The 25343-nt window shown below is 57.7% G+C and overlaps 2 protein-coding genes across 2 annotated transcripts; one reads left to right on the top strand and one right to left on the bottom strand.

Annotated features, from left to right (window-relative positions):
* Positions 1-1056: 1056 nt before the first annotated feature.
* ARHGAP45 (Rho GTPase activating protein 45) lies at positions 1057-19135 on the bottom strand. The gene is made up of 23 exons (XM_054291056.1): positions 19019-19135; positions 17263-17569; positions 15265-15408; positions 14143-14227; positions 13128-13200; positions 12810-12888; positions 12483-12620; positions 12197-12261; positions 11833-11943; positions 11536-11616; positions 10574-10753; positions 9882-10019; positions 9110-9300; positions 7984-8123; positions 7599-7676; positions 7269-7373; positions 6497-6660; positions 6085-6273; positions 5595-5732; positions 3140-3378; positions 2305-2554; positions 1579-1681; positions 1057-1438 (listed from the first exon to the last, which is right to left on the bottom strand). The coding sequence occupies exons 1-23, from the start codon at positions 19133-19135 to the stop codon at positions 1164-1166; spliced, it is 3390 nt and encodes a 1129-aa protein (XP_054147031.1). The 3' UTR covers positions 1057-1163.
* A 1947-nt stretch (positions 19136-21082) lies between these two features.
* CNN2 (calponin 2) lies at positions 21083-25183 on the top strand. Its single transcript, XM_054291080.1, has 7 exons — positions 21083-21172; positions 23154-23275; positions 23576-23642; positions 23722-23859; positions 23990-24106; positions 24676-24822; positions 24899-25183. Exons 1-7 carry the CDS (start codon positions 21110-21112, stop codon positions 25166-25168), a joined length of 924 nt encoding a protein of 307 aa, XP_054147055.1. The 5' UTR covers positions 21083-21109; the 3' UTR covers positions 25169-25183.
* The last annotated feature ends 160 nt before the right edge of the window (positions 25184-25343 follow it).

The raw sequence follows: 25343 nt of genomic DNA, 5'->3' as shown, positions 1-25343 counted from the left end.
GCAGAGGTAGTGGAGTCACGTTGAAGGGTTGATTAATGTCTTTACAGAAAAAGAAAGGAAGCTCAAGATTATACTGGCTGGGGCTGTGCTGGATCCAGGCCCTGGTGGCCCTGAGGAGGAGGAGGAGGAGGAAGAGGCACTTCCTCGTGGGAAGAGTTGCAAGAGCAGAGGGAGATTGTCCTGGACTTGCAGTGCAGCTTTGTGGAGACGAAATTACTATAAAACCAAACCATGAGAGCTCAGGAGGGCTCAGGACGTTGCAGCCTGGCAAATCTGCCCTCAGGCTGCTCCTTGCATGTCTCCTGCCAAGGAGGGAAATGCCCACCGATCCAAATGCCCACCACTCCAAATGCCCACCACTCCAAATGCCTGTCAATCCAAGCAGCAATGAAGATGCCATCAGCTGGGCCACAGTGCTGAGGTTTTGGGGCAGGAAATCCATCCTGAACCCTGCTTAAATCAGGTGTCAGTGAAGGACATCCCTGAGATCCTGGCACAGCCCCAAAGCCAAGCCTGGCTCAGGGTGAGAAGGTGCAGGGGCTTCACCCCAATCCCAGTGCTGCTCCAGCCGTGTCCCTGTCCTGTGAGGTGCCTTCAGTTCCATCTGCTCCTGTGGTGTAATCCTGCCCATTTTGTGTCATCCTGCCCATCCTGAGTGATTTTGTTCCCCTGTCACTCCTGGAAGCCTTGGCTCCCTTCCAGCCTCAGCCAGCAGGGATGAGCAGGTCCTTTGACTCCTCCAACCTCGATCTCACAGCACAGGTGTGGCATTCAGGGATTTGGGAGCACAACAACAATAAAACACCTGCCACAGGCACAGCGCTGGGTTCCTTCCCAATCCTGAACAAGGGTTTGCCCAAACTCAGCTCCCTCCCAGGCAAAAATCCTTCATGCCCCTGGCTGTGACCCTGTTCTCCAGCTGGGCACTGAGGGGCTCAGGGGTTTTGTGTGCAAGCTCCAGCCAGGAATCAGCCAGGACTCCCCTGCAGCTGACACACCAAACCCCCCTGGGCCGCCCCATGTCCTTCCCACCCCTCCGCATTCCAGTTTCCAGCCGCTGGGCAGCCATGGGGATTTGCTCCTTTGTCCATCCCAGTGTCTGGGGTACCTTAGATGAGCCGGGGCTGCAGCTCGTGGCTGCCGTGGCCCCGAGAGGTGCCGGGCTAGTTGGTGCCATCCCTGGGGGTGGCAGAGGTGCCAGGCTGGTTGGTGCCATCCCTGCTCTCAGCCTGTTCCTCCAGATTGCTTTGCTCCTCGGGAGCAGAGCCCTCTGCATCATCGGACTGGCCCACGCTGCAGCTCCGGCTCCGCAGCCCCTCCTCGTCACAGAAATTAACCTCTTCCGTGCTGGTCTCACTGCCCTGCTTGGTCAGGTGTGTCCGTGGCTCCCCGCCGTCCTCCAGCTCTGAATCAGAGTCCACGGAGCGGTCACCGGACTCTGTGGGACAGAGGAGCTCTGTGCCACCCTCCAGCCCAGCACGGTGGCATCAGCAGGGGTCCCTGGGGTGGCAGGGGGTGGGTCTGTGTGCCCCCCGTGCCTCCCAAGGGACCTGTGTGCCCCCAGTGCCTCTCACTGACCTGCAAGGGAGTCAGCGCTGAAAGCCAAATTCCCTTTGTCCGAAGGCAGCTCCAGGTAGGGGCTGGTGGCAAGAGGAGCCACGGGCTGGGAGCCTGCAGGGGCCTGGGGGGGAACAGGGACGGTGGTGAGGGCACAGAGGAGATTTCTCACTCCCTGGGAGCTGAGTCAGTGAAGGTTCATCTTGGAACATCCAGGGAAGGAGAAGAAGAAGAAGAAGAAGATGAAGACAAAGATGAAGAAGACGACGAAGAAGAAGAAGACAAAGAAGGAGGCAAAGCAGGAGGAGAAGAAGAGAAGAGAGAGAAGGAGGAGAAGAAGAAGAAGAAAAGAGGAGAAGGAGAAGAAGGTGAAGAAGAAGGTGAAGAAGAAGGGAAGGGAAGGGAAGGGAAGGGAAGGGAAGGGAAGGGAAGGGAAGGGAAGGGAAGGGAAGGGAAGAAAAGAAAAAAGAGAAGAGAAGAGAAGAGAAGAGAAGAGAAGAGAAGAGAAGAGAGAAGAGAAGAGAAGAGAGAAGAGAAGAGAAGAGAGAAGAGAAGAGAAGAGAAGAGAAGAGAAGAGAAGAGAAGAGAAGAGAAGAGAAGAGAAGAGAAGAGAAGAGAAGAGAAAAGAGAAGAGAAGAGAAGAGATGGTGGTGAGGGCATGGAGGAGATTTCTCACTCCCTGGGAGCTGACTCGGTGAAGCTTCATGGAACATCCCCTGAGCATTCCCCCTCCCTGGGGGTTCCTACCTGCTCAGCACCACTGGCCACCTCCTCTGTGGCACCTGAGCCACGCCTGCTGGGTGCCAAGTCCTTGTGCTCGAAGATGGTGGGGTAGAAGATGATGAGTGCCTCAATGATCCGAGCTTGGTGGGGATAATCCACCAGCGAGGACAGGGAAATGGTGGCATCCGTGGGCCTGGGGCGCATCAGCGTCGGCCCAAAGACGATGCCCAGGTTGCCTGAGGTCATCTTGTTGTCCTGTTCCACTTCCATGATCCTGGGTGGGAGGAACAGCTTGTGAGAGCAGGGAGGGAGAGGTGAGGACGGGCAGGGCTGGGGGAGATGCCAGGGAGCTGCAGCCATGTGTCGCAGACATTTTTTCACAGAAATCCTTTCTTTCAGATTTCTGCATTTTCTGGGGAGCAGAAGCCTCAGGGGAGAATGTAAACAATTGTTATCAGCTGCTGTGAAATGCAATAGGATACACCTGTGATTGGTTCACGTTCCCATGTTTATGATTAAGGGCCAATCACAGGAGCAAGCTGGGGACAGAGTCCCTAGACATAACTTTGTTATAGATTCTTTCTTTTCTATTCTTAGCTTAGCTAGGCAGCCTCTGCAACTTCTCTCTTATTTCTATTTAGTATAGTTATAATGTATTATATATCATATATCAATAAATCCAGCCTTCTGATCAAGAAACAAGATTCTCGTCCATCTCTCACCCCCAGCGACCCACTCAGGATGCTGTAATAGCCATGGACCTTCCTCCGGGCTCCAGAGGCTGCCCACCCCTCCCCACCCCAGGGGACAGAGGGAAGGTGCCCAGCCGCCACCCAGGCTCTGGCCATGCCCCTCTCACCTCCTCAGGTGCTGCAGGAGGAACTGGAGCGTGGCCATGTTCTCACGGGGCAGCTCCCGGAGCAGCTCCCTGAGCTTCAGCACCAGGCCCAGCACCACCGGGTCGGTGTCGGCTCCTCTGTCCACCAGCTCGGGGCCGCCCTTCCCAGCACGGCCCTTGGCCTCAGTGCCCTGCAGGCTCTCCTTGGCCAGCCCCATCAGCTCGTTGTACAGCCTGAAGGGCATCAGGGGCTCCGGCAGCTGCAGGGGAAGGGAGAGAAAAACAGGAGAGGAGAGAAAAAGAGGAGAGAAGAGAAAAGGAGAAGGAGGACAAGAAGGCGAAGAAGGAGAAGAACCAGAGAAGGAGAAGGAGAAGGAGGAGAAGGAGAAGGAGGAGAAAGAGGAGGAGAAAGAGGAGAAGAAGGAGAAGGAGAAGGAGAAGGAGAAGGAGAAGGAGAAGGAGAAGGAGAAGGAGAAGGAGGAGAAAGAGGAGAAGAAGGAGAAGGAGAAGGAGGAGAAGAAGAAGGAGAAGGAGAAAGAGAATAAGGAGAAGGACAAGTGAAGGAGGAGAAGAAGGAGAATGGAGGAGGAGAAGGAGAAGGAGGAGGAGAAGGAGAAGGAGAATGGGGGAGGAGAAGGAGAAGGAGAAGAAGGACACAGAGGAGGAGGAGAAGAAGAAGAGGAGGAGGAGGAGAGAGAAGAGAAAGAAAAGAAAAGAAAAGAAAAGAAAAGAAAAGAAAAGAAAAGAAAAGAAAAGAAAAGAAAAGAAAAGAAAAGAAAAGAAAAGAGGAGAAAAGAAAAGGAGAAAATGAGATGATCCTGGTCCTGGGAGCAGTTCCCACCTCCATAACATCTGGACCTGTGCCAAGCTGCTGAGCTGGCGGCACCTGGGGCATTTCTACAGTGAGGAAACATCCCTGGAAGTGCTCAAGGACAGTTTGAAGAGAGCTTGGAGCACTTTAACATCCATCTCAGAATTCCATGAATCTGTGAACTGCAATGCTGCAAACCTCTGCCCAGAGGTGACATTTATTTATTTATCCATCTCCTGGAGCGTGTCAGTGGAGCCTTGAGAGCCCTGGCCAAGCAGCACTTGTGAAGCTCAAGCCAAAAGCAATGTTTGATCCACCCCTGCTGGGCTGAGGTGCAGGGATTCCCTTTTTTCCCTGGAAAACCCCTGGCTGGGATGGGGCCAGCTGGAAAAGGCTCCCCAGCTGGCAGGAAGAGGACAGGGATGGGTTGTTCAGGGTGGGGGAAGCAAAACGTGAAGGGCACAGGACGTGCGGGGCACAGCCTGCAGCAGAGGCGGAGCTGCAGCGGCAGGGGAAACTCTGCTTTGAGGTTGGTGTGAAGCAGAAAAGCAGAAGGAGCTGGTGTTGACTGCTGGGTGTTCCACGCGGCTGGGGATGTTTTCAGAGCAGCCTTAACGGATGTTTTGGGGACAGGCTGCCTCCATCCACCCCTTTATAGAAGGACTTTAACCCATTTCTCTGCAGCAAGGGCTCAGCACTGATTTCCCCCTCCTCTTTCCACTCTGCTTCCATGGAAGCCACTCAGAGTCCTTGACTTCTGATGTGCAGGAGCCCAAGGACAAGTGAGGTAACACAGAGCTGCCTTTCTGCCCTTGGGGAGGGGAGGTTACAGGAAAAGGCAGCACAAAGGGTTAACCCAGGGCTGCTTGCAAGACAGAAGCAGCTTCCTGCCTTGTGGTGGTGGCTGCTGGAGGATGTGGGTGGCAGACGCTGTGTGCAACGACAGTTTGGGTTACAGGCTGAGGGGTGCTGGGGCTGAGCACACGCACTGGGGTGGCCCGAGGGGCAGAGACCACACTGAGCCCACCCTGGGGTGATTCCAGGGGCAGAGACCTCTCTAAACCCACCCCAGGGTGATCCCAGAGGCAGAGACCCCATTGAGCTCAGCCCAAGGTGATTCCAGGGGCAGAGACCCCTCTAAACCCACCCCAGGGTTATCCAAGGGGCATAGACCACATTGAGCCCACCTTGGGGTGATCCCAGGGGCAGAGACCCTGCTGAGCTCATTCCAAAGTGACCCATGGGGCAGAGACCCCTCTAAACCCATCCTAGGGTGACCCAAAGGGCAGAGACCCCACTGAGCTCACTCCAAGGTGACCCAAAGGGCAGAAACCCCACTGAGCCCACCCCAGGGTCAGAGCCCACCCCATGGGGACATGAGTCAGCCCCTGCAGGGTGACCTTTGCTGGCCCCTTCCCTTTTTGGGTGGCCACTTCCCCAATTGCAGGGGGTGGAGGTTCCTTGCTCGGCGCGCGGGCGCGTCGCTGCTCTGTGGCTGTGACCGCAGTGACGCCGTGTGGGACGAGCTGGGGGAGGATCACTGGGGCCCCATCTCTAGGGCCAGCCCACTCCCCATCCCTCCCAACCCACCCCGAGCCCCGTTTGTGCAGAATTCCTCCTGCCAGGTTGGTTCCTCTGGCCAGCTCCCCTCCCTGAGCACCTCACCTGTCTCAGGTAGAGCTTCAGGACGTTGCTGATGTCGTGAGGGGAGGCCTGGGACAGCTCCACCAGCTCCTTGCCGTTCTCAAAGGCCTGGCAAAGCTTCTCCACACGTGTCTTGACACCGTTAACTCGGTAGATGCCCTGTGAAAGAGAGCAAAGTGGAGCTGAAGTGAGGGGAGAGGTTCCTCTGCGTGTTTGCATGGGGCAGTGAGCTGTGTGTGCTCCCACCCTCTCCTTTTGGAGTGGGAAATCCCTTTGGGAAGTCATTTTGGGAAATCTCCTTCCAGCTCACTCATTCCTGCCTCACAGGAAAGCGGGAGAGGTGATTTTCCAAAGGCAGAGCTTGGGGGATCTGGGCCAAGCTCATCCCTGGCTCCCTGCCCTGTGGAAATCTGAAATTTTCAGCCTGTTGGTTTTCCAGAGGATCCTTCCAAGGGCCTGTGGCTCAGCCAGCTGAGGAGGAGGAGGAGGAGGAGAGGGGAGTGTCACCCACCTTTGTTTTCAGGGCCCTCTTCTCAATCTCTGAGATGCATTTCTTGACGATGAAGGGGATCCCATCCGAGCTGCCCTGAGACGCCTTCGTGAAGTCCTGCCCGAAGAGCTGCAGCTTCCCTTGGAGCTTCTTGTGCCCACACTGGATGGCCAAGGTCTCCAGGCACTTCTTGTGGCAGGCCAGGTAGCACTGGAAGAGAAAAGGGAACCACGTGGAGGTTGGGGGCAGCCACAGAGACACCAAGCACTGCTCAGAGCACGGTGAGAGAAACAGGAAAAATAAAAAATGCCTTGGGGATGCTGCAGCACTAAAGGAAAGCACCATTTTTCCACCCCTGGAACCCTCCCCAGAGGAGAAATATCCTCCTGACCATGGTCAGAGCTGGGTTCCAACCCCAGCTGTCCCAACCCACCTCCTCACACTCGGCTCCTTGGAAGTACACGTAGCTGTTGCACTCCCGACACTTGGAGGGGGCTCGGAGCTTCCTCAGCCGATGGGTCTGGGCAGCCTTGGACAAACCAACGTTCCTGAAGGGCCCCGTGGGAGCTGCCAGCTCTGGGGTGATCCCATTGATGCCTAGGGGAAAGGAAATGCAGGACAGGCACAGCTTGAGCAGGACTGTCACTGTCACCGCTCTGAGCAGGGCTCATCCCTCAGGGCTGCCGGGGACACTGTCGCAGACATCTTTTCAATAAAAGTCCTTTCTCAGGATTTTTCCTCCTGAGAAGCTGAGAGGCTTCAGGAAAACAACATGTAAACATTGATTATCTGCTGCTGTGTAATGCAACAGGTGCATCTGGGATTGGTGTTTGGAATTAATGGCCAATCAGCAGAGCTGGCTCAGACAGAGAGTCTGAGGCAGCTGCCTTTGTTAGCATTCTTGACTTTTCTATTCTTAGCTTAGCTAGCCTTCTGAGATGAAACCCTTTCTTCTATTCTTTTAGTGTAGTTTTAATGCAATATATATCATAAAATAATAAATCAAGCCTTCTGAAATATAAAGTCAAATTCTCGTCTCTTCCCTCAACCTGAGACCCCCCCTGAGACCATCATCACAGGAATCCCCAGAAATTGCTGGGTTTGCCTGCAGAACTGCTGAATTTGGGAAAAGCAGCCCACGGGGAGCTCTGTTGTGGTGGGCAGCACTGCCACCTCCCAGAAAAGGCGCCCCAGGTGTCACCTACTCTGCTCAAAGGGGGTGCTGCTGGTCCCGTCCTTCTCCTCCAGCTCCTCGCTGGAGGACGCGGTGCCGTTGGAGGAGAGCCTCTGGAGCTTGTGGCTGAATTCGCCTGTCCAAGGAGAACCCCCAAGAAAAACCAGTGATCCACCTGCAAAGCTGCTTCTCTCCTGAGAGCTCACCCCATCCCAGCGAATCCCACCCTCTCCCGCTGGAGACTGGGGTCAGCAGTGTTCTCACAGGGCAGGTAAAACGGGGGATGCTCCTGCCTAACTGGGAAGCTCTGGGTTCGGACTGGTTGTGCTGGGAGCGGCTCCTGGGCTGTTGCCATATCTACCTGCATTGGAATCCAGGCTGCTGTCAGCCTCAGCCACAGAGGTTGGCCAGGATTTGTGCACCTGGTGTCCCCTCCCACCTGCAGAGAGAACACACAGTGCCTTGGGATTGCTGTGAGGGAATGGCTGGAGAAGAGCCTGGATGCTGGGGGAAACTGGGGGAAGCTGCTGGTGGGGTTTGGTGCTCCCAGTGACACCCAGCAAGGAAACGGGAGATGGGCAGTGGTTTCTTAGGGAGCAAAATGCCACAGATCTGGTTTAGTGTCCTTCAGGAGGAGGCTCCCAGCCCGTCCTGCTGCTGCCAGCAAAGCCTCACATCAAACCCTGGGGTTTCCACTCTGCTCCTGCCTGGGGGGACATGGGAGAGCTCTGGGGCTCCGGACTCACCTCTTCTCTCGGCTGCTCCAGCCCCACTTGGCGACTCCTTGGCTGCTGCTGCTCCCTCTGAGCCAGCCCCAGCCCCCTCTGCACTCGTGGAGAACTCACTGGCACTGAAGCTGCCCTTCTGTGGCTGAGTAAAGGGAGACCTGGAGGGGAAAAGGGAACGTGGATGGGAGGGAAGGACACTTGGAGACTTCATCCATGGCTGCCATCCACCAGTTTAGGGAATCACAGGCTCTTAAATACTCAACAGCCTGTCTCATCTGGGCTGAATTGAAGGATAAGATGGCAATTCCCAGCTGAGTTAAAGGGAGACCTGGAGGGGGAAAGGGAATGTGGATGGGAAGGAAGGAAGGACACTTGGAGACTTCATCCGTGGCTGCCATCTACCAGTCTAGGGAATCACAATCTCTTAAATACTCAACTAGGCTGAATTTAAGGATAAGAAGGCAATTCCCAACTTGTCAGCTAAGTAAAGGGAGTAAAGGGAGTAAAGGAAGAGTAAAGGGAGTAAAGGGAGACCTGGAGGGGAAAAGGGAATGTGGATGGGAAGGAAAGAAGGACACTTGGAGACTTTATCCATGGCTGCCATCCACCAGTTTAGGGAATCACAGTCTCTTAACTACTCAACAGGCTGAATTGAAGGATAAGAGAGCAATTCCCATCTGGTCAGCCCAGCTGAGTAAAGAGAGACCTGGAGGGGAAAAGGGAATGTGGATGGCAAGGAAGGACACTTGGAGACTTTATCCATAGGTACCATCCACCAGTCTATAGAATCACAGTCTCTTAAATACTCAACAGGCTGAATTGAAGGATAAGAGAGCAATTCCCAACTGGTCAGCACAGCTGAGTTAAAGAGAGACCTGGAGGGGAAAAGGGAATGTGAATGGGAGGAAAGGACACTTGGCGACTTTATCCATGGCTGCCATCCACAGTCTCTTAAATCACAGCCTCATCTAGGCTGAACTGAAGGATAAGAGAGCAATTCGAACTGGTCCAGCCCTGGCAGGAGCCGCCTTCAGGAATGCTGAAAGCATCCTGCCTCCTGCAGGACGGCGTGGGCGGCAGGAGATAACGACGGGAACGCAGGGCAGAACTGAACGAGGCAGGAATGAGCCCTGTCCTCCCTCACCAGGCATTGTGGGACACGTAGGGCTCGAAGTCGTACTGCACGTCGGGCTCGTCGCCGCGCTGCAGCTGCCGCACGTGGGACGCGTACTGCTGGCCCGGGTCGTAGAGCTTGCTGCTCTCACACAGCGTCTGGAAATTCACCGGCAGCGCCGCTGTCTGCATGTGCATCAGCTGGTAGAAGGAGATGGTGGCCTAAAAGTGACGTGAGGAGGGATAGATGTGGGCTTGGTGGGCTGGCAGGTGGGAAATCGGGAGCACAAAGCGGTGCTGCTCTGGGTATGGGGAGAGCTCTGCATCCATCCAAATGCCCTCTGGAATAGGGGCAGCTCTGCTGGAAGGCAGCTCTGAGCTCTCCAGAGCACCTCCCACCTGTCACAGACATCTTTTCTGAAAAATCCTTTCCTTAGGATTTTTCCTCCTGAGAAGCTGAGAGGCCTCAGGAACAAAATGCAAACAATGGTTATCTGCTGCTGTGGAATGCAACAGGTGCATCTGGGATTGTGGTTGTTTCTAATTAATGGCCAATCACAGTCAGCTGCCTCAGACTCTCTGTCCGAGACACAAGCCTTTGTTATTCATTCAATTTTTTCTATTCTTAGCCAGCCTTCTGATGAAATCCTTTCTTCTATTCTTTTAGTATAGTTTTAATATAATATATATCATAAAATAATAAATCAAGCCTTCTGAAACATGGAGTCAGATCCTCGTCTCTCCCCTCATCCTCGGACCTCTGTGAACACTGTCACCTCCCACCCTGGGGACACCCCACTCACCGATTTGATGACCTGGTCAGTCTGTTTGATCACTTCATGGATCTGGCGCAGCGAGTTCACCTTGGTGTCCTCCAGCTCCTGCTTCTGCGTGTTTGCATCGGCCACGCAGGTGCGGTACGTGGCCATGGCCTCTTCTGCCTGGGCGTTGGGAGAGCAAGGCATGGGAACAGCTCAGAGGTGAGGAGAATAAGAACAGCCCCTTGGATCCTCTCCATCCGGGCATTCCTGAGGATCACTTCACCCCATGTGGCTCAGGGGACAGCAGGAGCAAGGAGCCCCCTCCAGAGCTGTCACCTGTCACAGACATCTTTTATGAAAAATCTTTCCTTAGGATTTTTCCTCCTGAGAAGCTGAGAAGCCTCAAGAAATAAATGTAAACAATGATTACCTGCTGCTGTGGAGTGCAACAGGTGCATCTGTGATTGGTCTCATGTGGTTGTTTCTAATTAATGGCCAATCACAGTCAGCTGGCTCAGACAGAGCTGAGCCACAAACCTTTGTTATCATTCTTTATTATTCTACTCTTAGCTAGCCTTCTGATGAAGTCTTTTCCTCTATTCTTTTAGTACAGTTTTGATATAATATATATAATAAAATAATAAATCAAGCCTTCTGAAACATGGAGCCAGATCCTCATCCCTTCCCTCATCCTAAGCCCCCTGTGACCACCGTCACAGCCACCCTCCTCCTACCTTGTTCTTGGCTTCCTCCTCCAGCCGCCTCTTCTTGTCCAGGGTTTTGGTGGTGGTGCTGCTGGTCGTGTTTTGCTGCTCCTCCTCTGCTTTCACCGCCATGTACTTGGCCTTGTCGTGCTCCTCGCTGCGCTGCATGTACGTCTGCTTGGCCTTGCGCAGGTTCCCCTCTGCCTCTTGCTGCCAGGGAGAGGATGGAGCACAGCAAGGGGGTCACCAGCCCCTACCAGGCTCCCCCAGCACAGCAGAGACCACCCAACACTGCTGGAGAAGGGCAGGGTGCCCAGTGCCCTCAGAGGAGGTTGTTCCTTGTCAGGACCCAGCACATCCCTCTGGTTGTCCTGAGCAGCCAAGATCCTGCCAGGGGGCTCAGAGACCCTGGCACAGAGCCCAAAACACCTGTGGGTTTGATTATCACCAACCTTATATGAAGATCTGCAACCCACAACAGTTTAAGTAGAATATTAATGAAGTTATCACGGGGTGGAAAAGGAGATTTTGGGGTTTTTGGTATGGGGGTTCAGGGGGCAAGATGGAGGGAACTGGGTGTGCCCAGCCTTTCTCCTTCTTCTTCTTCTTGGCCTCCATCTTCTGCTGTGATGGTGGCACTTTGGGATTAGTTTAGAGTAGAAGCTCACTGTCTAACATAGGTGATAGGTATTGGAAAGTAATTGTAAATATTGTATAAGTAGTTTTTAGTATAAAGACTGCCCTGGGGGCAGGCAGAGTGCCTGGACTGTCTTGCTGGGCTGACCTCAGCAGGGCAGGAGAAAATTTTTTATAGATAAGATACAATAAACAACCTTGACACCAAGAAATGAAGAGCCCTGACTCCTTCAGGCTGAGAAAAGAGACTTTGAAACTTTTCTTGGGGTCACTGTGACCAGCTGGAGACCCCAACAGCTCCTCAGAGCCATGAGTTGCTCCAGGCTGGGATTGGGAACACAAACCCCGTCACTCACCAGTTTCCTCTGAGCCCGGTGCCACTGCTCCTTGATCTCCTTCCTGCGTTTCTCATGTTCCAGGCGTCTCACCATCAGTGGCTGCGTGGGGAAAGAGGGAGGAACAGCCCCGTGATGGCCTGAGCTGAGCCAAGATTTTGCATGGAAAAGTGTCACTGTCACTCCCAGGACAGCTCACAGGCGCTGCTTTGTGCCAGGGGTGAAAATCTACAGTTCTGGATGCAGGATCCCTCCGGACTGAGCTAAGGAAGCAACACCAGGACCTGCAGCCCCAGGAAGGACCTCCTGTCCCCTCACCTGAAGGAAGGTTTGCTGCTGCAGGGTGGTGGCTGCCTGCACCATGGAGGCCCCGTGCTCCATGTCCTGCTCCAGGGCCAGCAGATAGATGGACAGGAAAGGCATGCTGGTCTGGGGAGAAGGAAAACACATCTCACTGAGCCCCAGAACCCAGAGTGAGCCCAGGAGACGCATCCTTCAGGGAGGAAGAGCCAGAGGCAAGGTAAGGCTGGTGACTGCTGGCAAAAGCCCCATCCTGAATTTCTCCAGCTCCAAAGAGCTGTCCCCATGTCCTCCTGAACTGGGACACATGGAATGGGCTCTCCAGGGCTGCTGGCTCCCAATCCTGCCTGGCACTGGGGGCTTCAGGGATTTGGGCACTCACCTCCTGGCTGATGGTTTGCTTGCAGCTGTTTGCCATCTTCTGGAGCCCTCTGGCAAAATCTACCTCTGGAAGGAAAAGGTTAAAAGTGAAGAGACAAAGGAGACACTGGGATTTCCCTGGTGGAACCCGATCTCCTTTTGAAAAATCAATCAGGAATTTGAGGAGTGAGGTTCCCACTGCCCTGGCAGCATCACCCTCCTCCAGGAGGGACCTCAACCTCAACCTCAGCCTGTCCCATGGCTCAGACCTGCTCCAGAAGGGACCCACCTGCTGTCCCCCCACTCACCCAGTGCATTCCTTTTCTCCATGTATCCCATCAGGTCCTTCATGTACTTGGAGATGGTTTTGGCATACTGGAGGGCAGCGTCCACGCCCCCCTCGCAGCGCTGCAGCATCACATCCACCTCCTCAGCAGCAGGACGGGCTGTGGAGGGACAAACAGACAAACACCCCGTGAGCTCCCATTGCAAACACCCCCAGCCCTGTGCCAGCCCCGGTGCCACCAGCTCTGCCTTTCCCCAGCCGAGCAGTGAACCAGGACAGCAGCGATGATGAGGAAGGTGCTGCTTCCTGCCCAGACCCCAAACCCTGCACCCAGCCCCATGCTGCTTACCTGTGGCACAGCTGTCCGTGCCTGAGGGCACTCCATCTCCTCTGGGCCCAGGAATCCCCCCATAGAGGCTCTCCATGGTCTTTGGGAATTGGGAGAGAAGAGGGATCGGTCAGGCAAGAGGATGGGGAGCAGCTGGACGGGCTGGCCAGGTGGGTGGGAGCCTGAGCTGCTGGAGCCTTTTTGCCACTGCTGGGAGTCAGCTGTGCCCAGGCTGTAATGGGACTGTCACCCTGCTCTGGGCTCGCAGCAGAGCTGAGGGGAGCAGCCAGAGCCCTGTGTGAGCCCCACATGGCATCCAGGTCTCTGGGCATCCCTCACCTGGTTCTGGTCGCTGGGTGGAATGGAGAGGATGGTGCTGCTGTCCACCTCCCCCATGAGGAACTCAGACACCCTGTGGGGAGAGGAGCATGGCTGGGCTCAGCACAGCGACACGGGCTGGCTGCCCAAACTGCTTTACAAACTGCCAAACACCCCCTGGCTGCTCCAGGGCATGGCTGCCCAAACTCCCTTTCCCAAACTTACAAACTCCCAAACAACCCTTGGCTGCTCAATGGAATGGCTGCCCAAATTTCCAAACTGCCAAACATCCCCTGGAGCTGCCCAAACTCCCTTTCCCAAACTCCCAAACATCCCCTGGAGCTGCCCAAACTCCTTTACAAACTTCCAAACATTCTCTGGCTCCTCCGGGGCATGGCTGCCCAAACTCCCTTTCCCCAACTCCCAAATTTCCAACATCTCCTGGCTGCTCCAGGGAATGGCTGCCCAAACTCCTTTACACAAACTCCCAAACTCCCAAATATCCCTTGGCTGCTCCAGGGAATGGCTGCCCAAACTTCCAAACTCCCAAACATCCCCTGGAGCTGCCCAAACTCCTTTACAAACTTCCAAACATCCTCTGGCTGCTCCATGGAATGGCTGCCCAAATTTCCAAACTCCCAAACTCCCTTTCCCAAGCATCCCTTGGCTGCTCCAGGGAATGGCTGCCCAAACTCCCAAACACCCCCTGGAGCTGCCCAAACTCCCTTTCCCAAACTCCTTTACAAACTCCCAAACATCCCTTGGTTGCTCCAGAGGATGGTTGCCCAAACTCCCTTTCCCAAACTCCCAAATAGCCCCTGGAGCTGCCCAAACTCCCTTTCCCAAACTCCAAAACATCCCTTGGCTGCTCCAGGGAATGGCTGCCCAAACTCCCTTTCTCAAACTCCCAAACTTCCAAACATCCCTTGACTGCTACAGGTTCCAGGCTGCCCAAACTCCCTTACACAAACTCACAAATTCCCAAACTCCCGAACTCCCAAACACCCCCTGGTTTCTCCCTGCCCAACTCCCTTACGTGCTGCTGAAGGACACAGCGATGGTCTCCACAGCCTTCTCGAACTCCCTCTTGTCTGCCTCATTGTTGGATTCATAGTGGAAACCTGGAGGTGAGGAAACGTGACAGCCCTGTTGCCCCAAGCGCCCGTCCCTGTCTCAGCAGAAAGACAAACTGCCAGGGCATGCTGGTATCAGGGAGGGTTTTGGGGCTGGGGTGAATCAAGGGAGCAGAGGGAAGGATCATCCCCATGGACAATGGATTTTTCCTTTTTCCTGCACAGCAGCTTCCCCCTCCTTCTTCCCAGGAGTGACGTCCCTGACAGCATCTCTTGGCTCGTGTTCCTGTTTATTCCCGTTACTCAGGGCTGCTGGAAAAGTGCTGCTGGACCTGTTCCACTGCCTGCCCTGCCTCATGGCCCCTCCAGACCCTTCTCCAAGCAGCATGAGCTCCTCCAGGAGGGCTCTTGCCTGTGGTCAAATGAGGAACCACCACCAGCAGCAGCAGGAACTGGGGCTGAGAGCACTTGGCAGGCTCCCACACCACGGGACAGCAGCAACCAGAGCTGCTGGGCAGAGCCTGGCTCAGCTCCTTGGGGTGGGCAGGGTCTGCTCCAAGGCCATTCCCTCCCATCCCTATGTGGAACCAGCCCTGCTGCCATCCTGTCCCCTGTGGTTGCTGTTGGGTGACTCAGAAGGTTGTGCCTCAGTTTCCCCAAGTGGGGACCTGTAGCCATGGATATTTTCTGAAAAATCCTTTCCTTAGGTCCCCTGTGGCTGCCGTTGGGTGACTCAGAAGGTTGTGCTGTGCCTGTGGTGGGTGACAGCAGCAGGAGGAGGTGCCCAGCTGCGATCTGACCTCCCAGACCCCACTCCACAAACATGAGAGGCTGCCAGGAGCAGGATCTGATTATTTCAGTGTTTTTCCTGCGGCTGTGCTGCCTGGAAAGCCCCAGGCAGGATCTGGCATTTCTGACACTACATCATCCTTAAAGCTGAACCACACCAAGAGGCAGACGATGCTTTTCCCCTCTCCACCAGCCCATGGGACACCTCCACACCCCATAACCCCTTCATGGGCTCCCCAATTCCCTCTATGGGGCAGGAGAGGGGTGGCACAGAGCTCCCATCGCCGCTGTCTCACCCTTGACTTTGGAGATGAGGGTCCCAGCGGCCGTCAGGGTCTCCAGGGTGTTGAGCAGAGGGTATTTATTGATGACCTGGCGCAGGATGCGGAGGGTTTCACCCAGGCACTCGTGGGCCAGCGGCCTCTGGGGCTCCTTGGGGTCTGCAAGAGAGGGGGGCTGAGGTGCTGCATCCTTGTGCCACGTCCCTGCCCTGTGTCCCTGCCCCCTGGTGTCGCAGACATCTTTCCATGAAAAATCCTCTCCTTAAGATTTTTCCTCCTGAGAAGCTGGGAGGCCTCAGGAACAGAATGTAAACATTGATTATCTGCTGCTGTGGAATGCAGCAGGTGCATCTGTGATTGGTCTCATGTGGTTGTTTCTAATTAATGGCCAATCACAGTCAGCTGGCTCAGACAGAGAGCCAAGCCACAAGCCTTTGTTATCATTCTTTCTTTTTCTATTCTTAGCTAGCCTTCTGATGAAACCTTTTCTTCTATTCTTTTAGTAGAGTTTTAATGTAATATATATCATAAAATAATAAATCAAGCCCTCTGAAACATGGAGCCAGATCCTCATCTCTTCCCTCATCCTCAGACCCCTGTGAACACGGTCACACCCTTGTCACTGCTCTGCATCCCTGTGTCCCTCCCCTGTTTACCTCCCAGCCACGTCCAAGGCAGGGATCTGCCATCTCCCAGATTATTCAGCAAATTCCCCTTGGCCTCAGGGCTGTCCCAGGACTGGCACAGCCACATCCTGCTTGTCCAGCACCTCCCCACATCCTGGCCCTGTGTCTCCTGCCCAGCCTGGCACTGGCCAGGGGGCAGTCTGACCTTTGAAGCATTTTTTTCCCCTCCACAGTAACTTTTCCCCTCGAAAGCAGTTTGGGAATTTCCTCCATTTCCTTCCCTCCCTCCTGCCGGATGGACGCTCCCAGGGACAGGATCGGCCTGGTCCAGCCAGGCTCGTTGCACCCCACAGGTTCCCCCCATTCTGTGGGCTCCAGGACCCCCCAGTGCAGGTCTAAGGCTGGTTGGGAAGTTTTGGGAGGGGGAATCAGCACCCACTGCCCATCCAGGCAAAGACCCCTCCCCAGCTCAGGGTTGGAAAGGGATTTCTGCAAAACCAGCGCTGACAATGCGGTGTCAAACACCCCCAGACCTCGGGATTGTTACATCCCTGTGTGCCCTCGGGCAAGGAGAGCCTGCAGCCCACCCAGCCCCTCCTGCTGGCCGCCCTGGTGGGCTGGGGGGCCGTGCCCAGCACCCCGTGGGGCCCTGGCAGGCGGCTGGCACCGCTGCGCTGTAAACAGGAAAACGGGCGGGTGAAAATAGCCCGGGCAGGAAGCGGCGTTATCCCAGCCCCGAGCTGCTCACCCACCACTCACCCAGCACCTCTGCACGCTGCCCTGGGCTTCCCGGGGCCTTCTGGCACAGCAGGGACCCCCCTACCCACGGGTGGGTCCGTGCCAGGCTGTGCCAAGGGTGGGCACGCACTGAAGGTGGACACTCACAAGGGATGGGCACTCACAAGGGATGGGCACTCACCGAGGGTGGGCACTCACCGAGGGATGGACAGTCATCAAGGGATGGGCACTCACCCCAAGGGAATGGGCACTCACTCACCCCAAGGATGGGCACTCATGAGGGATGGACACTCACTGAGGGTGGGCACTCACCCCAAGGATGGGCACTCATGAGGGATGGACACTCACTGAGGGTGGGCACTCACCCCAAGGATGGGCACTCACCAAGGGATGGGCACTCACGGAGGGTGGGCACTCACTGAGGGATGGGCATTCACCAAGGATGGGCACTCAGCGAGGGATGGGCACTCACCCCAAGGGTGGGCACTCACCCCAAAGGGTGGGCACTCACTGAGGGATGGGCATTCACCAAGGATGGGCACTCAGCGAGGGATGGGCACTCACCAAGGGCGGGCACTCACCCCAAGGGATGGGCACTCACAAGGGATGGGCACTCAGCGAGGCATGGGCACTCCCTGAGGGCACTCACCATCTCGCAGCACCACGTCCCGCAGTTTCTCCAGGGCCTCGGCGAAGCGCGCCACGTCTGCCAGCAGCTGCGAGATGTCCTCGGGGTCGATGAAGGGACCGTCCCCGCCCTCCATGGGGCTGTAGCACAGCGGGGTCTTGTGGCCCTTGGGCAGGGGGAAGCCGGCGGCGCTGGCATGGCGGCTCAGGCTGGTGGGGCGCTTCAGGGTGCCCACAGCGCCAGGGCTGCTGCTGAGCTTGGCACTGCCCGCGGGCAGCTCCGCCACGCTGCAGCCCGGGGCGTCCAGGCAATCCTTGCGGGAGAGCTCCTGGGGAGCAGGGGGAGTGTGAGGATGCAGCAGGGTGGGAGCACAGAGAGGCAAGCAATCCTTGCCTCCATCCTGGAGAACAAGCTGTTTCCTTGGGGGGACTGGTGTTGTGCCTCAGTTTCCCCAGGTAGGGATCTGTAGCCATGATATTTTCTGAAAAATCCTTTCCTTAGGATTTTTTTCCTCCTGAGGAGCTGAGGCCTCAGGAGCAAAATGCAAACAATGACTATCTGCTGCTGTGGAATGCAACAGGTGGGTCTGGGATTGGTCTCATGTGGTTGTTTCTAATTAATGGCCAATCACAGTCAGCTGGCTTGGACTCTCCTTTGTTATCATTCCTTTCTATTCTTAGCTAGCCTTCTGGTAAAATCCTTTCTTCTATTCTTTTAGTATAGTTTTAATGTAATATATATAATAAAATAATAAATCAAACTTTCTGAAACATGGAGTCAGATCCTCGTCTCTTCCCTCATCCTCAGACCCCTGTGAACACCATCACAGGGATCCCCTTGGGGACTGTCATGGGACAGTGGGCAGGGTCTGGGCACTCCCCTGGCTGCCCCATCAGTCCCCGCCAGCTCCTCTGGGTCTGTTTTGTCATGAGATGCACACAGTGACAGCGTTGGTGACACTGTGTCCACCCCAGCACCCACAGTGATGGGGCTGTCCATCCCAGGGGGTTGGGGACCCCAAAAGAGCAAAATGGCAGCAGGATCCGGCCCACATATCTCTTCCTCTTTTTCAGCTGGGTAAGGAGGCAGAGACAGAGACACCTCCCAAAGTATTGTTTGGGCTTTGCAGGTGTTTTACAGATGAAGAAAGCCCCAGATTTCTAGGGGTAAAATTGCATTTCTAGAGGTAAAATGGCAGCAGGATCCGGCCCACATAGCTCTTCCTCTTTTTCAGCTGTTCCCATGCTGGGTAAGGAGGCAGAGACAGAGACAGAGACAGAGACAGAGACAGAGACACCTCCCAAAGTATTGTTTGGGCTTTGCAGGTGTATTACAGATGGAGGAAGCCCCAAATTTCTGGGGGTAAAATTGCATTTCTAGGGGTAAAATCGCACTGAGGAAGGTCTGGTACCCCTCCCTCAGCGTTCAGAGCTGTCATGGCTTGAGAGCCCCACATCCACTGAGAATCCCTGGGCACGGGGAGGGGACCCCGCAGCCCCTCAGCATCTCCCACCGGTGCCCCCCAGCACCCGGTCTGACACGAACGTGCCGAGCCTGAGCATCCCCGGCCGGGCGCTGCCGGAAGCGGTTTTGCACCGGGGAGCCCACACGGAGCACCGAGAACACGAAGGCGAACGGGGGAGCCCATCCCCACCACGGGGCTGCAAGGAGGCACAGAGCCCCCCGCCCCAAAACTCCTTTGGGGGCCACCCCAGCCCTGTCCCGGGTTAGAGCGGCCCCGGTGCCTCCCGTCCCTCCCTCCGGTGCCCTGATGTACCGTCAGCCTCACGGTGGGCGTGCGGGGCAGCGAGTCCAGGGATCGCTGGGGGTGGTGGGCTCTGCCCGCCGCTGCCGAGGGGCTGTAGCTTTTCCTGCCCGCAGCCCGACCGAGCATCCCGCTGGCTGCCACCCATAGGCCCCGGGGATGGGGACGGGGACGGGTGCCCCGTGCTAAGGAGCCGCCCAGGGGCTCCGGGTCGCCGTCCGCATGGTGCCAGCCCGGTGTGGCCGCACGCACCGGGAGCGGGGCGCAGGCGCGGGGAGCACCGGGGAGCCCCGGCGGGCAGCGTTTCCTCCCGGCCCCGCCGGTACCGGGGGGAGTTCTTGCACAAAGCGATAAATAAATATCTGGCAGAGCCAAAGCACCGGGGATGGCCGAGCCTGCGGCGGCCCCGCTCCCATGCCGGTCACCAGGCAGGTCTGTGGGTCTGTGTGTCCTTCCCAAAGGCTCGGAGGGAGCCCCCCCATTTCCTCCCTGTCCCTTCCTGCCCTCCCGCCTCCCTCGGCGGCTGCTCCGTCCCCTTCCTCAGGGGCAAAATTCTCCCCCACGGGGGTTTTTCTCATTTTCTCCTCTTCACAAACTTCCTGGAAGCATCCAGGACCCCAATGCCAAGCTCTGGCTCTACCCTGGGTAGAGCCCCCACCGTGCCAGGGGTGACACTCACCGGCAGGGTCTGTGGGACGGGGCTTCCAGCCCGGCTCTTCTTGGAGATGGAGGGGGTTTTTATCAGCTCTCGCTTTTTCCTGGAGAACATCGTTCCCGGGGGGCCGAGGCGCTGCCCGGAGCCCCTCGCTCGGCCCGTTCGTGCCTGTTCCTCACGGTCACATTCGCGGGGAGCAGGGGCAGGAGGGCGCGTGTGACGCCGCCTCGTTTCCTCATCGGCTTCGCAGCCCGACCTGAAACAGGAAAAAGCCGAACGCGCACCCAGGAGGGAGGCCGGGGCCGGGGGCACCCCGGCTGCCCTGCGGGGTCACGGGGGGCAGCGGGACCCCCGCACTCGTGGGGCTTTGAGGGGGTTTGGGTGCTGCACTTCGGGGATTACAGAGGTGGAGGGGTGGGGGTGAGCCCCATTCTGTGGAACCAGTGAGGAACTCCCACCCTCACCCTGTTTGGGGGTGTCCATCCATCCAGGGATGACAAATTCCGTCCCTCTGAAAGCCCCAGGTGCGGGGTTGAGTGGGATGGGGGGCTCTGGGCTGTCACTTGTGGGATGCTCACGGCTCTGCCCTTCCGTGGGGTCGGTGTGGGTGCCGGGACCGGCCCTATGGGGTCACAGCCCTGCTCCTGTCCTCCTGTCCTCTGTGCACCCACATCCCACCCGTGACTTTCCCACTCGGGACGGCTGCCGCCCCTGCGGGCTGTCGAGGGGTTTTGCTGTCCCCTTCCCCGCTCTCCTTCATCCCGGGACCGCCGAACCGGGCCGGACCGTACCGGGCCGTCCCGCGTGGGGACACGGGCACGGAGGAGGGCAGGACGCGGTCGGGGATGGGTGGAGGTGCGGGGACGATGGAAAGGGCACGCGTGGCCTGAGTGTGTGCGTGACCGTGGGTGAGCACAGGAAGGTGCGTGTCAATGTGTGAGAGAGCGAGTGAATGTGTGAGTGGGTGTGCGTGGGTCGGGGGGTGCGTGTGGGTGTGTGTGGGTGTGTTTGGGGTGTTTGGGGTGTGTTTGGGGTGTGTGTGTTGTGTGTGCGCGCACAACGCGTGCCCGTGGGCCAGGGCGCTCACTCCCGTGTGCAGGGATGCACACGCGTGTGTCCGTCTGTCTCTGTGTGTCCGTCTGTCTCTGTGTGTGTGTCTGTCCGTCTGTCTCTGTGTGTTTGTACCCTGTGCCCGGGAGGGCTCCAGTTCCAGCCCCGGGTTCCCCCGGCTCCCGGTGCCTCCCGGTGCTCCCCGAGTGACACTATCGGGGTTCGTGACCCTCCCCTCGATCCGTTTTGGATCCTGCCCTTATTTGGACATTTCTCCCTCCAATCAACGCCGGGGGGGGCCGGGCCCGACCCCGCCCCTGCCCCCGCCCCGCCCGAGCCCGCTCCGGTACCGGCCCCGTTGCCCGCTCCCCTCTCCGGTACCGGCTCCGTTCCCGGCCATGAGCAGCTCCCAGTTCAACAAGGGCCCGTCCTACGGGCTCTCCGCCGAAGTCAGGAACCGGGTGAGCCGCGGCGGGGGCCCGGGACCAGCGGGCGCGGGTGAAGCGGGGCTGGGGGATACCGAGGCCACCGGCGCTTCTGGGGCCCGGGAGAGCCGAGCATGCCGGTGCTGCTGGGGCGTCCCGGTTGCGTCCCGGGTTCTGGAGAGGCGGGAGTTTATCCGGTATGCCCCAGGACTGCAGAGCCGGCCAGGAGTGGAGAAGTTGGGGGATTTCGGGAAGATGGAAATCCGGGGCTGCCCGGGAGGATGCGGAACTGAAGGACCCAGAGGTCTCTGAGGGTTGGGGACACCGAAGCTGGGCTCGCAGTCTCGGGGTGCCCTGAACCTGCCTGGAGGGTCCCAGGACGTGTTTGGGGACCGCGGTTGGGTCCCTCCCGTGCGGTGGCTCCGCTGTCCCGGGCAAACCGCGGGGAGCCCTTCCCGTCACTCTCGGGCTGGGGGCATCTCCTCGATCCTCCGCGGCTCCGGACCAGCTCCACAAAGCTCCTCCACTTTCTGTTTCACTTCCCCGCAGCTCCGCATCGCTGTACGGGATGCTCCGACCCTCAGCATCCTCGCGGTTTTCTCCGGGGATGCGGTTTTGGTCCCGGTGGCTTCCCCGGGAGGGGAAGGAGGGTTGGGAGCCTCCGGCTGAGCTGTTTGCACCCCTAGGCGGGCAGAAATCGAGCCGTGGTCACCTCAGGGCTGGTGGCCGGTGGTTTGAGTGTGTTCTGCTCCAGGGCAGTCAGGAGAAGGGACAAGTGGTGGCGGGATGTGGTGGCGGGATGTGTTGGCTCCTTATGGGAATTTGGGATTTGCATTTCGTAACGGGAGCGCGGATGGGATGAGCCCCGGCCTGCCCGGGGCTGGGCTGCCCCAGCTGAGAGGGTGACACGCACCGGGGCCTTGGTGCTTCGTGTTGATTCAGCAAGACGTGAGCCAGTCCGACTGCCCCGGTGTGTGTGATGGAGGTGACATCACCCACTGGGAACCAGTCGGACCAGTGACATGCTCCCAGTCTGTGGGAGCCCTGGTCCACTGTGCACTCCCCATGCCCTGGGAAATCCTCAGGCTGGCCGTGGGGAGGGAAGAGGAACTGGCTTCAGCTGCTCACACTCCAGACAATCAGCTGGTGGGACTGTAGAGTCCTGCAGGCAGGACACACACGGTGTTATGGGGGTGATCTGTGTCCTACGTGGGTCCAGCTTCAGTTTGGGACTGGAGTGTCCCAGCTGTGCCCATCCCAGTGTCCCCCTGTGTCCAGGATCCCCAGGAACTCATGGCACATAACAGGACCACTATGGGTGGGAGGTTGGTGGATGCTCTGAGGCCACCCCCAGGTGCCAGCTGAGCACCAGAGGGGCTGTGCTGGGGCAGGACAACACTCAGAGTTTCCAGGCCCTTCCCTCCCTAGGCCAGGAGAACTTTCTCTTCCCTTGTGGGTCAGAGGCTGAGACGACAGAGATGCTGCTGGCCCTGGCAGCTGGTCTGCATTTGGGAGGAGACGTCCACATTCCTGGCATAGCCGCGGTGAGGGAGGAATCTGTGCTGGAGGCTGGGCCTCGACAGAAGGGAAAGGGAGAGCATCTCGTGGCCAGCACCCCTGGGGCTCACAGCTGAGCTCCCACCAGACCCTGGGGCTCAGAACTGAGCTCCCACCAGACCCCTGGGACTCACAGCTGAGCTCCCACCAGACCCTGGGGCTCAGAACTGAGCTCCCACCAGACCCCTGGGACTCACAGCTGAGCTCCCACCAGGACCCTGGGGCTCAGAGCTGAGCTCCAGCAAACAGCAGAGACAAATCCAGGGGGTCACTCCCCCCTAACCCCATGGGCAGCCCCTTCTCATGCTTTTGGAATGGTTCACAAGCTGCTGTGTGTGCTGGCAGCATCACCCTCATGCTCCTGTCCCTGCTGCCATACCAGGGAGGGGGGCACTGTCCCCATGAGGAGTTTGGGGTGCACGTGGGGCTCTCCCTGAGCTGTCCCCTCACTGTCCCCCAGCTTGCCCAGAAGTATGATCCACAGAAGGAGGCTGAGCTGCGGATGTGGATCGAGAGCGTGACAGGAAAACAGATTGGACCTGACTTCCAGAAGGGGCTCAAGGACGGGGTGATCCTCTGCGAGTGAGTCCTGGGGTGTCCCTGAGCACGGCCCCCAGCCCCTGCTGCTCCAGCTGGGAGGAGATGGGGGTACCAAGGAGCCTCACCAGCCCTTGTGGTGGGAAGGGTGGGCTGGATGTGTGCCAGAGCCACCCCCAAAGCTTCTGTGTCTGGGGAGAGCCCTGAGGACAAACAGGGACCTGGAGGGGGAAATTTGCCTCACATAGAGGAGGCTTGGGCTGGACTTTCTCAAAAGGAGCCTATGCCCTGCAGCTCCTTGAGGTTTTTCCTGCCACAGCCTCATGTCCCCCTGCCTCCCTCCAGGCTCATGAACAAGCTGCAGCCCAACTCGGTGAGGAAGATCAACCACTCGGCTCAGAACTGGCACCAGGTAGGTGCAGCTCTGCTGCCCCCTCTCTGCTGTTCCTCTGCCGTCACCCTCCAGGGCTCACCCCTCTGCCTCTCCCCAGCTCGAGAACCTCTCCAACTTCATCAAGGCCATGGCCAGCTATGGCATGAACCCCGTGGACCTCTTTGAAGCCAATGACCTTTTTGAGAGCGGGAACCTGACGCAGGTGCAGGTGTCGCTGCTGGCGCTGGCGGGAATGGTGAGCACAGAGGGAGGATGAGCAGTTTGGGACCCTGACTTTGGGGTGATGCCTGTGGGATCCCACAGCTCCCCCTGCCCAGGGAGTGGGTGGGGGGTTTGGGACCCTTCCTCACAGCCGCTCCTGGCAGGCCAAGACGAAGGGGCTGCAGAGCGGGGTGGACATCGGCGTGAAGTACTCGGAGAAGCAGCAGAGGAATTTTGATGAGGCCAAGATGAAGGCTGGGCACTGTGTGATTGGGCTGCAGGTGAGCTGCCATGGCTGGGATCTGGGCAAAGGGTGGCCAGAATTCTGAATTCTGTCAGATGCTCAGCACTGCTACAGCTCCAGGCATTGCTGGAGGGACCTAAGGCATGAGGTGTCTCAGGTGTCCTTGGGATCTGGGACCATCTTGGCTCTGTGTCCAGCATGAGATGGGTTAGGGAGCATGAGATGGGTTAGGGAGCACTGGCTGTGCCCCCCAGGCCAGGGATGGGGACAGGAGGAGAAAGGGCACATATGGGGCACCATGGAGCATGAGATGGGTTAGGGAGCTCTGGTTGTGCTCCCCAGGCTGGGGATGGGCTCAAGGGGAGAGGGGGCACATGTGGGGCACAATGAATGGGGGAGCATGAGATGGGTTAGGGAGCTCTGGTTGTGCTCCCCAGGCTGGAATGGGATAGGGACAGGGGGAGAAGGGGCACATGTGGGGCACCATGGATGGAGGAGCATGAGATGGGTTAGGGAGCTCTGGGGTTGTGCTCCCCAGGCTGGGGGGAATAGGGACAGGGGGCACATGTGGGGCAGCACACGTTCCTCACCAGCCCCCTTTGTCAGATGGGCACAAACAAGTGTGCCAGCCAGTCTGGCATGACTGCCTATGGCACCCGGAGGCACCTCTACGACCCCAAAAATCAGATCCTGCCACCCATGGACCACTCCACCATCAGCCTCCAGATGGGCACCAACAAGTGTGCCAGCCAGGTGAGCCCCCCACACCGGGCTGGGGAGGGATGGGAGGGCACAGCTGAGCCCTGCTCCATCCCGTCCTTCCTTCCAGGTGGGCATGACAGCTCCGGGCACCAGGAGACACATCTACGATTCCAAGCTGGGCACAGAGAAGTGTGACAACTCCTCCATGTCGCTGCAGATGGGCTCCAACCAGGGCGCCAACCAGAGCGGGCAGGTCTTTGGGCTCGGCCGCCAGATCTACGACCCCAAGTACTGCCCCCAGGGCAGCCAGGGCGAGGTGGCCAACGCGGCCGGGGAGCAGAGCGGGGACCCGCCCGGGTACCGCTATTACCGGGAGGAGGAGGAGGAGAGATACTGAGCGGGGTGGCTCAGCCCCAGCCGCACCATCTCATCAGCAGCCACATTCCAGCCTCCACTTCCATCATTCCGTCTTTTCAAACTCTTTTTTTTTTTTTTTTTAAACTTTGGAAATGGATCTATTTTTCTGAGCGAGGAAATAAAGGACCCTGTTTGTAGAGAGGTGGCCAGCCGGT

The sequence above is a fragment of the Melozone crissalis genome, unplaced genomic scaffold, assembly GCF_028551555.1.
Source record: "Melozone crissalis strain CALT ecotype California unplaced genomic scaffold, PUWL_Pcris_2 ptg000088l_1, whole genome shotgun sequence".
In the NCBI taxonomy this organism is placed as follows: domain Eukaryota; kingdom Metazoa; phylum Chordata; class Aves; order Passeriformes; family Passerellidae; genus Melozone; species Melozone crissalis.
Note: the sequence above shows the minus strand (reverse complement) of the source record. Positions and strands in the feature narration are given on the sequence as shown.